At 46.7% G+C, this 17,377-nt stretch overlaps 1 protein-coding gene across 3 annotated transcripts in view; it reads right to left on the bottom strand.

Annotated features, from left to right (window-relative positions):
- The window catches only part of Rarb (retinoic acid receptor beta), a 655,545-nt gene that overhangs the window by 136,790 nt on the left and 501,378 nt on the right, over nt 1–17,377 (bottom strand). The window contains exon 1 of one of the 3 annotated variants that reach the window (XM_052734054.1): nt 4,471–5,150. The exons of 1 other annotated variant lie outside the window; for it this stretch is intronic. In XM_052734054.1, coding sequence (XP_052590014.1) covers nt 4,471–4,627 — 157 coding nt within the window. In that variant the 5' untranslated portion in view covers nt 4,628–5,150. Of the gene's footprint in view, nt 1–4,470; nt 5,151–17,377 lie in introns of those variants that run through there. One more of the 3 variants, XM_052734055.1, reaches the window with a different exon arrangement.

Below are 17,377 nucleotides of genomic sequence, written 5' to 3'. Positions count from 1 at the left end.
GCAGAATATTTGAAATGAAGGTTTTCTAGAAACCCCGAGATAGATAATTGCCGTAACTGCCCTGTAATTTGAAAGGCAAGATTCGACATCAATATCTTGGGAAAGGTTTCCAGCCAACATTTTTCTGATTAACCTTCATCAAAAACTCCCATATCCGAAATAATCTATTTAATTGATAGTTAACTGAATTTATATTAGAACATTTAAAGTATAAAAATGCCATTTAAGGATGAAATTATCGGCACTTACATGCAGCTCAAACTCTGCAGAAGATTCTCTTCAAGGCTTCTAACGCACTGGTCCTCAACCTTCCTGATGCCTCAACCCTTTAATACAGTTCCTCATGTCGTGGTGACCCTCCCAACCATAAAATTATTTTTGTTGCTACTTCATAACTGTAATTTTTCTGTTATGGATCATAATGTAAATATCTGTGGTTTTAGATGGTCTTAGGTGACCTCTCTGAAAAAGTCCTTAGACTTGCAGAGGGGTCGAGACCCATAGGTTGAGAACTACTATCCTAAATGCCCCCGGCTTGTATTGTTAGACCTGGGCAAGGTGGAAATGAGTTTCATGGATAGTGTCTGAGTTTTCCATTTCCACCTTCCTCCCGGACACCAAGTTCCTAGTTAAAAGCTCCCCAGCCTTTCTTCTTCAAAAAACTTTTTAAATTTAAAGAATGATAAATTTCCTATGAGCAGAATTGATAATCCTTATCATTAATCATGTATTTCCTTTTTGGAGTAGAAGTTAATGACCTTGCTGAATATGTAAAAGAGAAAACTAAGATTTTCTTTCTTTTTCAGCCATTTTCCTGCTTAACATGTTGACAGTAAAAAATAATGTATCTGAAATTCAAAGAATATTGTTTTAGTCATGTGATTTATTAGAAAAGAAAAACAAAATGGAAACAGAAAACCAGGATGGTATTTGCTGGTTCTGGACAGTCCAAAATGAGAAGGAAAACCTCATTCAGGCCAGCTAACCTGACAGAAACTGACATTGTGGTCACTCACAGATTAAGAAAAAAAAGGTCAGACCCAGTGCCAGAGCTTTCGTATTCCCACTGGACAGCCAAATTCAAACCAGAGCTGCTAATCAGGCTCAAAGGGCAGCAGTGGAAGGCTAAGTAGGTCCTGGGTGCCTCCCCTCCCAGGACTTGGTTTTGGGAATGCACCATTTCTGGCAGTAAAATTTAATTACTGCTTTTTTGTTTTCCTGATCCCAATTTGCAAACCTACCCATTTATCTGGAAACTGACAAAATTCCATTATTCCTCCTTTTTTTGGACCGGGAAGGAAAACTTTGTGCACCTTTTGTTTTCAGAAGGCCCCTGTCCTTTCTCCTCTTTAGGATGGTGTTACTTACCGGTCATGTGGCTGAGCGCAGAAAATTATGTCCTACTTTAGGAAAACAATTGGGCCTTTTCACTGAAATGTTTATTCAAAACGCCACTCAGTTCGTAGGGGGGCTGTCCTTCTCCAATGAGTCTGTCTTTCAGAAGGTAACTTTGACTCTGCCACTTTGACATCAAGTGATAGCTCACTAGGAGAGCACTTAGATCCTGCTTAATGCTTCAAATCCGGGTCTCCAGGCTCTGCGAGGGGAACTTTTCTTCCTCCTTAATCACACATTGCTACTATTCATTTTAAAAATAATTTCTTCTGAATGGGCAAAACCCTATTCAAAAAGAACACTTTTTTCTGCCTTCTTTTGATGTGCTGAAAAGGGAGAGCACAAGGAAATGGGCCAAGATGTTGTCACACTTGTGATTTCACCAAAAGCAACTATATTTAGATCAAAAAATATTAAGATTTATCCTGTGCCCACAGAGCAATTGCTGCAGAAAACATCTGGGGTTACCTAAAACCAAGAGAATCGAGAAGGCATCTGAGTAGACACTTAGTGACCCGGATGGATGCCTTCCAGGGTCGCCTTCTTTCTGTTATTTACACCACATTCCCTTAGTCGCCCCTAATCCTGATTTCCAATGTTTATACCAAACAATCCTCAGGCCCTGCTCCAAACCAACAGCTGGCTGGCATATCAGTTTTCCGTCTTTAAAATTAAAAGGAAAATAAAGGGAGTATTCTAACACTTTACCAAGTGAGGTTTTGGGGGCATTCTTACGTTCAAAGGTTTTTGAACACACACACTAAAAACGTAAGTAGGCTTACAAGGATAGTTCTGTGGGGAATTTAGTACCAGGTTTGCCTCTCTGCCCACTGTTTCCTCCGTGTTAGAGCAAAGCTGATCTGTACCTTTTCAAAACAGCCATTAGGTAAAACGGACACCTAAGTCCATGGGATTTAAGCTGTTACTTATGCAAACGTGGCTCTCCTAGGCTTTCATTTCAAAAGCCCCAGCGCTGCAAGACACAGACACTTACTAGAACTTTTGTTTAAAAGAATGTTTTGTTTTTATTTATCCTCGAAAGATATAATTTCTGGACCAACGGGAAGGTCTGGGATTCAGCGGTTTGTGGAGAACAGAGCCAGTCTGCAGGGCACGGGGAATGTTGACACTTGACTAGTTCAGCTCCTAGTTGGAGCATGGGGTTGAAACCCTAGCTGAAGCTGACCACAGTGAGCACTGATTGCCCTGCTTACAAAAATAAGACACTGGAATTTCTGAAACGCTTTTGTCAAATGCCTTTATTTACTTTGTCTAATGCAGGTTTCTTTGATTAGCTAAACCTTGCTGTTATCAACACTTTTTGCTTATCAGCTTGCCCTGGGCGAGTGACACATTCAGCACCAGCTCTCCCCAGATAAAGCAAATCCCTTGTTTAACTTGTTCGAGAACAAACAAAGCTTTTCCCTCCACTCTGGCAACCCAATAGGCAGGTTAGGAAGGCTAATCGCAAATGGGAGAATTTCTACAAGTAACTCTGCTCCACGGAATCTCTTCCCAGGACAGTTCATTCTTCTATTATAAAATATGTTTCGGGGCAATCCTCTCTAACAAGTCAGTTTCACAATGCCCAGTTCCCTGGATGCCAACCAGAATGTCCACATTATTTTAATTGGTATTGTTAGAAGGGCTCCGAGGACCTGCTAGTGGATCGGAAAATGCTTTTTAACACTAAGTTTCTCTGCCTTCTCCCAAAAGAAAGTGAGCAACAGCGAGGAAAGGGTATGACCAGGACGGCATTCCTGGCTCCGTCTGCCTGCGTGTGCCTCTGCGAATGTTAAGTTGGACGGCCAGGCTGGTGGCACCAAATGGTTATTGATTTCCCAGCTACAAACCTGTTGATTTTCTGGCCCAAGAAGCAAGTCTTTTTTTTCCCCTTTTCCTTTTTCTCTTTCTGAGGAAAAAGTTTTAGAGAGGTCAGCTGCCATGTGGCCACTGCCCCTACTCTGCTTGCCTTTCTTACCTCTCCTTAGACAAGCCACCATGTTGTTAGGAAAACTCGATTTCTTCTAGTTAAACTTTGACCTCTTTGAAAACAAAGATTTAAAATGTCATTTTCAGGCTAATGCTCCAATGAATTGTCAAATCAAGCACTAAAAACATTTTGATAGATAGATGAACCATTTATCTAAATCACTGTCAGGGGGGCTAGGCATCCTGCAGGCCCTCACCGCAGCCCGCCCTCGGTAGGATTTCCCAGGACTCCTGGTCATTTCTCAGGCCTGAAGCGGAGCTACTGTTGACCAATGGAGCCAAGGCACCATGTCAGCATCAGATAACCAAACAGTCAATATTGTTTTTAAAAACGAGGCTACCTCTTTTAGATTTCTTTTCCTTTAACTGAAGTCCAGACTCCTGGCTGAATTGTAAGATACAGAAATAATGAATGGCCAGCCCAAGGGGTGTTGGTAGCCAGGAGTTCCCTAGCAAAACAGCAACTTCTTAGACCAACAAAGTGACTTGGAGAGGTGGCAGTGGGGTCAATGCTAAGACATATTGCCTTTGCTCAGCGAAGGGAATGAGGGAGGCAGCATCCTGCACCATCCTGCCCTGTGCATTATGAACTCAGGGAGCAAACGCCTTCATAAGGTTTCATTCCTTGAAGGGACGATGTCATATTTTAATTACTTATGTGCTGCTGAAATGCACAAGTGTTACTGGGCTTGTGGCTAATTCCAGCCAAGTTAAACTACCCTCTGCACCCATTTAACACAAATTGCTGTGTGTCAGGTTGGGCTACTTGAAGAATGTTTCAAAGTATTGTGGTCACCTTCTATTTTCCCCTTCTCTCCGTACATATTTTAAAAACTATTTTCAAGAGAGAATGGGTTGGGAAAGGAGAGCAGGGGCTCAGGAGGCATTTCTAGGGAAGAAAACCTCCAAGAGGGAATTTCAGCAGAGATGGAATCCATATGCATGCCAGCCGATCACACCCTTCAGCATTAAATCATTAAACCCTTTGTCTTGCCACCATCGCACTTTATTCCAGTGTCTTTACTGCATGCAAGAGAGACATTTTTTTCTTGGTAAAAGAAAGGAAAAAAATAATAAACCTACATTGAGCAGTGTGCCGATGCTGCCATTCGGCCTGGGTGAATCCACTGAGGCAGGCTTTGAGAGCCTTCTCCTGCAGCATGCAGGAGGACGGGCTCGCGGTGTAGAAATCCAGGATCTGCCCGGGACTCACTGACAGAACATCCATACAGTCAAACATGATCTCTCCGCACCGCGCTCTGCAAAAGTGCTTATCCTCTCGGTGTGGAGGCGAGCGGCACAGAAAAGTCCACGAACTCCATCAAACTCTGCCCCTTTTTTGGCACGTAGGCTGCTGGTCTTTTTCCCAGCCCCGAATCATGAATTATGACAGACAAGCCAGCTAAAAGCCTGTAATTGATCCAAATGATCATTTACCATTTTCCAGGCTCGCTCGGCCGATCCAGCCGGGGCGGGGGTTCCCGCACCGATCCCAAGTTCTCCCTTCCAGGCGACGCCCGCGCAGGCCTCCGGGAGCGCGCGGGTCCTACCCCGCCGGTGCCCAGACGCGCCCTGCCCGGGTGGCTCGCGTCCTCGGCATCCCAGTCCTGCGGCCGCGGCGCAGGGGAACTCTGGTCCCCCCTTTGGCAAAGAATAGACCCTCCTGCCTCCGAGCAGCTCACTTCCTACCACTTCTGTCACACGGAATGAAAGATTGAATTGCCTAATATATGCGAGTGAACTTTCGGTGAACCCTTCCCGGGCTGCTAACCTTCAAATGACCCAACCAGTCTGACATCACCAACTCCCAGGATTCTCACAGCGCTTAAAAACTCCCAGCAGCCCTGCAAGAGCCGGCAGCCAGCGAGGCCGCGGCCAGCCGCGCGGTGCTCCCCACGGCTCAGCTTGCAAACAATGCCAGGAGCGCAGGGAGGAGCGGGAGCGCGGCTGGCTGCGGTGTGCGCCTTTTCATCTGCCCGGCCCTGGCGGGGAGACCCTCGCCCCCAGCCCGCCTCTGAAATTCCTCCCTGCTCCGCTGTGCCTGGCAAAGCCCTTGCAACTTAGGTATCTTTGCACTTCTGTAAAAGCACTCGGCAAAAGCCCCTAACAGCAGCAGATCAGGGGCCCGCCACCCGTCTCAGAAGGAAGCCTCGCGGCCCGGGAAACTTTCCATTCCGTCCGCAGTCTTTTTCTTTCTTCTTATTTATTTGTTTGTTTGTTTATATTTTTAAACATTCCTTCCCACCTTCTCTCTCTCTGGCAGGCTCTAGCTGAAGGGGTTGCTCTGGCTCCGGGGGTGGGGGTGGGAGGACACCTTCCGGGATCTACTTGGATTTAAAAATCCCCTGCAGGCTGGAACACCTGGAGCAGTTACAGATTAGTTACTCCACCAGTCAGCCTTTCTCCGCTCTCCGTTCTCTTCTCTTTTTCTGTCTTCTCCCCCACTGTTCATCCTCTGCACACCCCTCTCTCACAAATACACACAGAGAAAAGTGAAAGACGGAGTTGAGAGGCCGAGTGTGTGTGTGTGTGTGTGTGTGTGTGTGTGTGTGTGTGTGTGAGAGAGAGAGAGAGAGAGAGAGAGAGAGAGAGAGAGAGAGAGAGAGAGAGAGAGAGAGAGAGAGAGAGAGAGAGAGAGAGAGAGAGAGAGAGAATTTTAGATTCTGGTTAGCCGGTTGGAGAAAACACAGTAGCTCTGCCACTGGCCATCTGTGTGTCTAGGAAAACACTAATTTTTCACTAGGACTCAGTTTTCTCCTCTGTATAATGGGCCTGTGTAAAACCATCCGTAGGACCAAAATACTACCTTTAATTTCTCAGTAAACACACAAAAGGAATATCAACTGTGTCTCAACCTCCTGTTTCTAGCTGTGGGACTTCTGCCAGGGATACCCAGATCTGACCAGGCCACTGAGTTCAGAGGTGGACATACCTATGCTCCCTCTGAACCCATCCCAATGTGAATGGCTTGCTGTTCCCACAGTCCGTGCTCGGGGAGGGAGTAAGGGGGGAGTTGGGGGCCTCTCCATCAAGCACATGCTTCCACACATAATTAAATGCATATTTTGAAAACCGTCTGAGAGTTTTATATTTCTGAAAGCTAGGCTTCGCTCAAACCACTCTTGCTCAATCTTGCCTGCTTTTTTTTTTTTTAAAACAATTTTCGGATAAGAGGCTTTCTTTTTTTCTTTTTTAACCTGCTTACACTGACTCAGCCCAGAGGAAGAAGCAGTTTTCTAACCGTTCTCAAAACCCAGAGGTAATTGGTATAGATGCTGCCAGGCAGCCAGGGCTTTCAAAGGGAAGCCACCTGCAGCCAGTTCCCAGCTTCTCCTGCTGGATGCAAGGCTCAGGAAAGAGGACGCTAGGAGGGGACCAGACTGCTCCTTCTGTCTCTGTCTCCCTAGTAATTCTCCCACAGAAGGCTGGCAAGGAGATGGGCAGGGAAGCCCAGGCTCCGTTCCTCTTTTCTGGGCAGCACTAGGACGGACGCACACCCACATACAAGGGAGCCTGTCAGGGGCACCCACCCCTGCTGAGATGTTGCTCTGACTGGTCAGCTGCTGCTTGACTGTCCTGAAACAGCACGGGAAAGTGCACCACACTCCCTCCTGGAGGCAGAGCGCCCCAGGGAAGGTGCACTGAACCTGAAGCTCATGGAACCTGCAGCTCACTGGACCTGCAGCTCACTGGACCTGCAGCTCACTGGACCTACAGCTCACTGGACCTGCAGCTGGGGGCTGGGTTGTTGCCATTGGAAAGTTCAGAGAGCTAGAAGGGTCAGATCTCACTGAAAGTGGAGGCTGTTTTTCTCTCCTTTGTGCAGCCATCCATTTTTGTAACATGGTTTTATTATTAGAAGCCCTTCAACTACAAAAAAAAAAAAAAACCCAAACAACAAAAACAAAACAAAACAAAAAAACCCCCACCACACATCCTAAGTGAGGGAACACAGGAATTTACAAACAAACACTTAACACAGCACCATTGAGCAATTGTAAAGATACAAAACACTGGGTTATGTGTGAGTTTCTGCTTGGCCCAAGACACTTTCTGCCCTGAATGCTTCCTCAAGGTCCTCAGTTCCCTGGAAACAGTCACTCACCCTGGGTACTGGAGGAGGAGGAACAGGTGTGGACAGAGGGGAGAGGAAAGAGCTGAATTGCAGTTTAATGTAAGTGAGAGGTGAGAAAGCTTGGCATCATGGCAAACATGTGTGTCAGGTGCCCTCTTCTAGGAGGCTGCTATTCTTCCTTGCTGATCATGGTCCCAAAGTGCAGGGAGGCACTGAGCACAGTGAAGAGAGGATGAGGCACAGGGGAATGAATCTCTAATTCTGTTTATTTCCAGCCCCATCTAGGAGGGGAGGCACCGTTCTCAAACGTCTTCCGAAAATGTACTACTGCAAAATGCCCTCTCCATCCCTTCTCTCTCTGTCTCTGTCTCTGTCTCTGTCTCTGTCTCTCTCTCATTTGTGTGTGTGTGTGTGTGTGTGTGTGTGTGTGTGTTGCTAAAATTCCTTCGCTTTGGCAGACCTAAGCAGTGTCTAACCCTTCTCCTAAAACTAAGGTTCCAAGGGCAAACAGACACAATTCTACTAAAAGCCACTCTGGGGAACTTTGAGCTTCCTGGGCTTCCTTACAGAGCATAGGTGAGCCAGTGCTCCTTCCCCAGCATGCCTCTCCTGGAAAGCCTGCACTCTGCAGAGAGGAGGGCTTCCCCATAGCTGCAGAGATGGAGTCCCCCCACCCCATATACTTTAGTCCTTCCTCAGGCCCCGTTAAGGCAGTTAAGGCAGAGGTGCACACAACAGGTGGTAGAGAGGGTGTCCTGACCCTCCCCAGCACTCCATGGGGCATATTAACAGTCAAGAAGCCCAGCTAGGATTATCCTTTTGCAAGGGGGCACAGATAAACCCCCAAGGTGGCAGTTGCTTGGCTGACAGGACAGTCACTCTCTTTGGGGATGTGGTGTGATGTATGCCAATGACTGGGGAATTTCTTTCTTTGCTCAAAGATAATTTAAATTTATAATCACCTTGAGATTCTTTTAATTGTAGGGAAATGAACTTGATCAGTATTTAAATCTTTGTGGATGGGATATTATGGTTCCTTATAATGCAATGGGACTCACTAGTCAATTAATCATCTCTCATCATGGATTAATTGCACTGGTGGCGAGGATTGAGGCAATTAGTAAGTGCTAATTCACAAAGCGACTCACAAGTTAGCCACATTGCTTATCAGTTCTTTGTCAGTAAATCTAATTCTTCCTTAGTTTGAAAACATGGTTCTTCCTCTGAAGTGGTCCTTTTAAAGGACTAAGGAAAGCACCAAGGATAAAAGGATTCATTAAGCCGGGCGGTGGTGGCGCACGCCTTTAATCCCAGCACTCGGGAGGCAGAGCCAGGCGGATCTCTGTGAGTTCAAGGCCAGCCTGGGCTACCAAGTGAGTTCCAGGAAAGGCGCAAAGCCACAGAGAAACCCTGTCTCGAAAAACCAAAAAAAAAAAAAAAAAAAAAAAAAAAAAAAAAAGGATTCATTAAACATATATTCATGTACTATAATGATTAATGAAAAGGGTAGGAAGTAAAAACTAAGCTAATTTGGTCACGATGAAGTGTAGATGATTGACACTCACTTTAAATCTGACTTAAAGAGAAGGAATCTGCCCAAATATCCCCTTGTGGAGGCACCTATTTTATCAAGGACCACCTCTTCTGTTTCTTTATGTTTGATCAATGGTTTAATAAAAGTTTTCCCAATGAACAACCAGACAAACAAACAAAAGAAAAAGTTTGAGAGCAAAATTCATTTTGTTTGAGAATCACTGTGTGTTTGTCTGTGTGACACAGCACATTTGAAAACCATAATCATAAAAAAGGAATTTATAGCCAGGGTTCAGGGTCTACATCTGTTTCTCTGGTTTTGAAGCAGCAATTACCCACTGGACAATCCTGAGTGAAGCGCCATGAATCACACTCGGCAAACATGTCGGAGCCAGAGAGTTTCCTGAAGAAAGAACTGTGTCTGAGTGCACCCGGCCAGCCTTGCTTCAGCTCTTTACCCAGACCCTTGTGCAGCGTCAGCTCCTCCAGGTGCAAAGGCACCCACGTGGGCCACAGCATGCGAAAGGCCACAGCACTGGAGCAGAATGCATTGTTTTCAAAGGACACATCTAGCTTTTTTACAATTTTTGTTTTTGGTTTTTTTTTTTTCCTGTTAGGGGGTTGGGGACATGGCACTGTTGGTGGAATACTTGCCGGGCATATGTGAAGCCCTGGATTTGATCTCCAGCACCACGTAACAGGGCATGGTAATGCACAGCTGTGACCCCAACATTTGGAAGGAGAGGCAGGAGAGCAGGAGTTCAAACTTATCCTCAGCTTCAAACTGAGTTGGAGGCCAGCTTAGGATACATGGGACTCTCTCCCTAAAACAAACAAAGCCAGAAAATTGTCTTCCTATTAGCCCTCCAACCCCTCTTGGCTTGTTGCCTTTTCAATGGAGTTCTGTGGGGAGAGAATACATTGGGACTGTGTTATAGTTTAGTGGTACAGGCTTAACTCCACATCCATTCAACTCTCAGTCCTGAAGAGGAAGAAGAAAAGGCAAATATTGAGTGATATACGTATCTCTTCAGGGAAACTGAGGCAGGAGTGTGGCTAGCACAATGTTAACCCCAGGGCCTTTCCAGGGCTTGTTCTACCAGCCGGTCTAGTTTTCATGGGCTTTGCCTGGCAGCTTGCTGAAGCCTCTGTCTGGCCTGCCGCTCTCTGAACACCTGCTGGTGCACCGAAGTGCATGCAAATGAATGATGTGTTTGCAGGCATGTTAAATGGAAACTCATTTACATAACCTGGCGGTGGACTGGGATTGGCCCATGCCTTGCCTGTGCCCTGTGTACTCAGCATTTCATAATTTTACTAAACACTGCATCACCTTGTCTCTGTTGGTACAAGGTATAGAAACACACACACATGGATCTTCTGTTTGTGTATTTTGTTTTTTTTTCTTTTGCAGTGCTGGGATGAACCCGAGGCCTGACATGCTGGTGAAGCACCGCTGAGTCATATCCTAAAACCCACCCCTCATGCATGCTAGGCAAGCACTCGACCTCTGACCTGCATCCCAGGCCCACACTGCGGGTTTGTTAACACCCTCATTTTCCTTCTTTGAAAGTGTTTTCCAGCGTCAACTTGTTCGCACCAGGAACCCTGTGGGTTTATTGGGCCCTTCATCCAGCGTGTTTTATAATGCTCCCCAGCGCCGTCTTTCCTTCTTGCCTCCCGGTTGCTGACCTCACCTTTGCCCTCAGTTCCCTCTGTGAGGAATGCTCACTGCTTCTCTACCTCTAAGACATACACCCGCACCCTGAAAGCTGAGGCAGGAGGATTGAGAGGTTGAGCTTCCCCTGGGCTACCGTACAAGACCTCGTCTTCAAAAAAACCAAATGAGAACAAACAACCCAGAGGCCCTGTTCTCTCCTGTCCACCAACCTGCTTTCTACCCCACGTTTTCACTAACACCCACAGGACGTCAGCGTTAGGGACACGAAGAAGAGGACAGTCAGTGCCAGTACAGCCACCCACGGTCTTACCTGCCCACAGCTTGTTTACAGTTTCTCAGTATTACTCTGCTTGATTTTATTTTGGGGAGGTATGTGTGCCTCTCTCAATGTTTTTCAATGAGCTAAAACGAGACAAGCCACCTAGACAGGCGAATTATCAGAAACACAGCCAGACTCTTTAAAGGTCTTTTGGGGATGAGGTGCGGCATTTCAGGGTCACGTGGGTAATAAAGGCTACTTTTCAGCTGCTGCCTCTGTTCCTTGCTCAGCATGGTCTCTTCAGAGATCATATGCATGATCCAAGTAGTCCTTGGCCCTTAAACTGTGCTGTTTAATTCAAGTGAAACACCTGAAAACTCAGTTCCTCAGTCACTCAGAGGCATTTTATGTGCTCAGAAGTCACAGCTGGTGGCTGCCGTGTCAAAGGAACGGTGCAGACTTAAGCCATCACTATTCAAAGTTCTGCCGGGGTCAGGCTGATGGTTAGAGAGGCAGTGTTGGGAGGCAGGGACTGAGTTTAGACTGTGGGAAACCTAGCTTTGCCACTTCCTTGTGTCTGACCCCAAGCCAACCAAGTCACCCACTCCCTCAAGCCTAGCTCTCTCCTACCCAATGCAGACTAAAGTATACGCCTCAGAGGGTGGTGCCACATAAACAAATGATAAGATATAACTTTGAACATCATCTGAGATAGAGTACAAATTTGAAAATGCCTGTGTGGTTTTTACCAGGAGAAAGTATGGCCGGGACCACACTGCCTGCTCTTACCCAGATCATGGGACATAGGCCTAGGGAGTTTTGTCGGAGGAGATGTTTCCACCAGGTGTTTAGGCCTGTGAGAGCAGGGCACATTTCCAGGGCTTTCTGTACATGCCTGCTTAGGATAGTATATTCTGTCCTGAGGCAGTCCTTGTGAATGGAGCCTCTAACTTATGATGTCTTATCTTAACCTTTTCAGTTTTACTGCAAGTCAGAAGCATTCAATGGAAGCTACTCATAATTTTGAATTTTCCTGGACTAGCAATGTGTAGTAAGATACTTTACTAGACAGGTCTTTGCTACCTAGCCCAGGCTGGCCGGAGTTCATAATCCTTCTGCCTCTTCCTTCCAAGTGCTGGGAGGACAGGTGGGTTCCCTGTGTTGGCTTGGCCGCACACTCTCTTTCTATGCAGGGCAGTGGCGCCATGTCCAGCCTCCCATTCGCTGCAGATCACAAGGGAAACAAGCGAGCCTCTCCCTGTGCATGTTGCTAAGCTGTGATGATGGGGAGGTGAGCTGTGTGTAGTGTATTCTTGATACACTGTATTCTCAGCTTCTGCCTGCATTATATGGTCCCTTCTGCTTATAGCACAGGCCCCAAGTCAGGATAGCAGTGAGATATTTTAGAGGCCCCTGTACTTCTGTGAGAGGCAGGGAATAGATTACATGACTTGATGTTTTCCCCAGAAGGTGTGTTCAGTCTCAGGAACTTAACACCAATTATAGTTAATTAAATGGCAACGATATTACATAGAATAGAGCATTAACATTATTTTTCTATCTCATTTCTCTATCCATTCATCCATTATCCATCCAGTCCACTTACTCATTGATCTGACCATCTCATCCATCTTTTCATTCATTTGCCTGATTGTGATGACTATTCTTGGTTGTCAACTTGACTACGTCTGGAATTAACCAAAACACACATGACTGGGTTCACCCGGGAAGGTATTTTGTCTTAAGGAAACCATATGAAATGGGAAGAGCCACTTTTAATTCAGATCTTTTTAAGTGGGAAGATCCACCTTTAATCTGGCCCCCACTTTCTGCAGGCAGCCTGTCCAAGGGACGTGGAAGGCGGAGGCTTGCTCCCTTTGCCTGCCTGCTCTCACTCGCACTAGCAAGTCTATTTCTTCACCGGCATTAGAGCCGACTTCTTTGGATTTCGATGTGCACTGAAGACCATCTGAGACATCCTGCTGTGTGGACTGAACAGCTACTGGATTCTGGGAGCTTCTGTTGACTGTTGAACTAGTTGGACCACAGCCTGTAAACCATCACACACACACACACACACACACACACACACACACACACACACACACACACATACACACACCCCACCAGTTCTGTTCCTCTAGACAATCCTGACTAATACACCTGATATTCACCCACCACCTTGCAATCCATTTACCCACCCATCTATCGAGCCATCCATCTATCCATCAGCCCATCATTTTTTCATAATCAACCACCGGGGATGATCAAAGTGGCTTTTAGGACAGCATGTAAGGCTGACAGCAAGACATCTCAGATCACACCCTTTCCCTTTTCTAGAATCCTTGGAAAGGACTTTCTGAAAAAGATATGGAGGCAGAAGAAGGCTAAAGACATTGGTCCCAGGCATTTAGTTAAACAAAGCTAGCTAGTTAGTCAGGCTGTGATGAAAAGAGCCCATAAGACCTAGCGGGGTGCTCCAGGGTCTACTCTAATGAAGTCAGTTCTGTTGACAACACCGAAGATTCTGGGTAGAGGGAAGCCGAAGACACAAAGGGTTTCCTTCAGACACAGCTGGGAGAGGGAGTGTAAAAAGTACAAATACTTCAGAGAAGGGTACAGAGGGAATGAAGTTCAAATTCATTCTAGTGTCTGACGCAGAAAAGGGAAAATAAAAAATCTCAAGGTGGCTGAGTCAGTACACAATGAAGTCAGGGAGACGTTCCTGAGGAAGTTCTGCTGGGGAAATGAAGGGAGGTGGAGTTGTGTTGCACACATACATGGGATGTTAACACAGAACACACACTTCTGAAGAAAAATGTCTTCTCGCTCTGTCTCTTGCTCTCTTTGTTCAGACTCTAGGGTATAAAGCAACACTCCTTACCTACCTCAGGCTAGAGCTTGGAAACCTTTTGGGAGGACAGTGCCAGGCTACTAAAGTTAGTTTGGGGCCTGTTGTGGCTTGAATAAGAATGACCTCCACAGGTTGTGTATTTGAATGCTTAGTCATCGCTGGGGGTGGAGGTTTCCAAAGCCCAAGCCAGGCCCAGCGCCTCTGTCTTCCTGCTGCCTTTGGATCTGGATACAGAACTCTCAGCTCCTTCTCCAGCACCATGCTTGCCTATACACCACCATGCTCCCTGTCACGACGATAACGCACTAAACCTCTGAAAATGAAAGCAAGCCCAATTCAATGGTTTTTATAAGAGTTGCTGTTGCTGTAGTAATGATGTTTCTCACAGCATCACAACACCGAATAAGGCCCCTTTTCCACGATGGGTGTGTGTGTGTGTGTGTTTGTACCACATGTATGCAGGAGCCTGCAGAGGTCAGAAGAGTTGGGCTTACCGCTGATTATGAGCTGCCATGTGGGTGCCAGGAACTGAACCCTGGTCCTCTGCAAGATCAATAACTGTTCTTCATGGCTGAGGCATCTCTCTAGTCCCCATTGCTTGTTTGAACTAGTGAAACTTCAGTAGTGATTGGCAAAGTTACCTCCGAAGGGAAAAGCTCTGAAGTGTAAGGGCAAACGAATACAGGAGGAGCAGGAAAAAGAAAGAGCAGGAGTAATACGAGCCCTCTCTTCTGTTCAAGCGGAGTGTGGAGGCAAATGCCAGACCCAAGGCAAGCGGCCTGGAAAGCCAGCCCTGGAGTTCACACCCAGGGCTGCCTATGAGATTCCCAGGGCCAGGGTCCAGAAGGTTTGGATGAAGGTCACAGGCGTTTACCCTGCACACCGCAGCATCAGTCCTTTCGTCTGGTGACTGTTACGTGGGGACATAGTGAGTTCCTGTATAGAGCCAAGAATCAGGCAGCTCCTGCAAGTCTAGTGCTTGACCAAGTTCGACTTTGGGCTTCCCTTTGTTCTTTCAGAATCCGGTTCCAGCAACAGTTCCACTGAGGGAAACAGCCTTCACCCGGAGTATTGATGGTTCGGGGCACATGTCCCAGTGCAGTGTCTCGGCATTCAAAATGCCAGAGGAAGCAAGATGGTCCCTCTCCCCTTCTGTTCACTTTCCCCCCAGAAGCAGGTCACAAAACCCTCATTTGAGAGACACCTCTGTACCCAGAGGGAGAGAACTGAGATACAGGGATGAAGAGAAGAATCTGAATAAACAGGCTGCACAGAATTCTTCTAGAGCAGCCTCAGTGTGACGCACTTCACACTCAGCCAGTTCTCCTGTGCCAGCAGGAAGACACAAACCTCATTCACCTCCCCCCGCTCCCCCCCCCACCCCCCGCTGCAGCTTCACTTTTTCAGACGCACACACCACACACAACTTACAAGTGAGTACACACTTTTACTGTGAGCTGCTGTTTCAAAGTCCTCAACAGTGTGAGACTCTGCATGGATCCCACAGATGGGAACACTGGCCAGGGGAGGGCCAAGCCACAGGTGGCAGGAACCTGAGTCCTAGATCGCCCCTGTGAAGCAGAGCTGTCCTTTAAAGCCTGGGTCACTTACCTCCGGGTTCAGATGATGACGTGAGAAAGCGGTGAAGGCCCACATTGACACATCCTATTTTGGGGTCCTTCTAAGAACCCTGTCAGTCTGTGTTCTCATCAGAACTCCTTTTACTTGTTTCAAATTTTTCAAAGAAAAAAGATGGCTTTGGTATTTCGCATGGCGTTGCCCAAACCCTGTGAACATCTCCTTGTGTGGAATACCTTGTCATCTGCTCTGAGGGGCTGTAGTCTTGTCTCCCATTCTGTAGAGATTGCCCTCCTGCCCAGAGAAAAGTGGCCAAAGTTTCCCTCTGCTTTTCTGTGTGCTCCAAACTAAATACAGCAAAGCCCTGAAGGAAGCCTCAGTTTGAATGCTGAAAATTCTTCATGTCTTCTAGGCCTGGTTCTAGACTTGGACAGGTTCTGGCCTTCTGGGCTGCATTTGGAGGATACGGAACCCTCCTTAACCACCAAATGTGTGAAATACTTTGTGGCCAGTCTACAAGGAGAATGATGGGTTTGTTCAGCAAAACTGAGTTTGGACACCACCCTAGGTTGCTTTCTGTTCCTGTGAAAAACAGTGTATAACCAAGAGCAACTTGAGGGGGAAATAATATTTTATTTCAGTTTACAGGGTATAGTCTATGGTGGAGGGACACTAAGGCAATGACGTAAGGCAGGAGCATGAAACAGAGACCATGGAGGGATGCTGCTTACTAGCTTCCTCCCAGGCTCAAGGCCAGCTACCCCTCTTATACAGCCCAAGCCCTAAGGATGGTATCACCCATAGTGGGCTGGGTCCTGCTACGTCAATGATGCAAGCAGACTTACCAGTGTGTCTGTTAGAGTTTGAGTCCAATGTGTTCCCCCAAGAAGCAGGGTTTATAAGTTCAATCTCTAGCTTGAGCCTGGGGGAGGAGGCCCCTAGCTGGGGGAAGTAGGTCTCTAGGATTGGGACATTGACAATGACGCTACCTTGATTCCAGCTTGCTCTCCTCTTCGTCCTGACCCATGCCACGTGAACAGCCTCCATCTCAAGTTCACCGTGAATAGGACCACTCCGACGTCTTCCCCACTATGATGGATGGAAATGGTGGGTCCAAATAACCCCCTAATGCTGTTTGTCAGGTGTTCGGTCACAGCAACACAAAGGTCAACGGCACAGTGGCCTTCTGGAAGATCTGCGGTGGGCCTCCTGTCACCATCCTCTCGGCGGAGGCTGGCAGACTCTAATTGTTATAGAATAAAAGTTTTACTGGAGTTCAGGAAAGAACTTCCATTTGTTTATAGATTCTTTTGATGGCTGCTGCTGTACAGCAGAGGTGAGCAATTACAGCAGAGACAGTGCCACAAAGCTACAAAGACTTGTAATCTGTGCCTTTATATGGGAGACACTGTAGACTCCACGCATCGACCACCATCCACTGAGCTGATTTTGAAGGAACTCACTGTCTGTATCATACCCAGGCTTTCTCTAGTCTGCATTTTTTTAGTTGCAGTGACCCGCAAACTGTCTGCAGCTATTTTTCAAACATCACAAACCCATTTCTTTACTGTCTCTTTTTGCTCTCTGATACTCTTTACTTAGATGTGAACATCGTTACTCTATTTCTTTTAAGAACCTCTCTTTGAGTGCTAACCTAGAGACAATGATTCTAATTAAAACAAGAGCCTAACTCTTCCAGTGCACTCTAGGGCATCTTTGCTACTTCTTACCATATGTCTCTGAGAGTAGAAGGAAGTCCCCTGAGTACAGAAACTCAACCCAGGCCACTGTTCTGGTCACCACATAGATACCCGGTGTCTCTCAGTAAAGACTGGCTGTCTGACTGACAGAAAGAATGAATGAACGGAAAGGGCTCTGTCTTGGTTTGTGTTTTTATTGCTGTGAAGAGACACCATGACCAAGGCAACTCTTTTTTTTTTTTTTCAAGACAGGGTTTCTCTGTGTAGCTTTGCGCCTTTCCTGGAACTAGCTTTGGAGACCAGGCTGGCC

Source organism: Peromyscus californicus, unplaced genomic scaffold, assembly GCF_007827085.1.
Source record: "Peromyscus californicus insignis strain IS unplaced genomic scaffold, ASM782708v3 Scaffold_12__1_contigs__length_115047231, whole genome shotgun sequence".
NCBI classification, from domain to species: Eukaryota; Metazoa; Chordata; class Mammalia; order Rodentia; family Cricetidae; genus Peromyscus; species Peromyscus californicus.
Note: the sequence above shows the minus strand (reverse complement) of the source record. Positions and strands in the feature narration are given on the sequence as shown.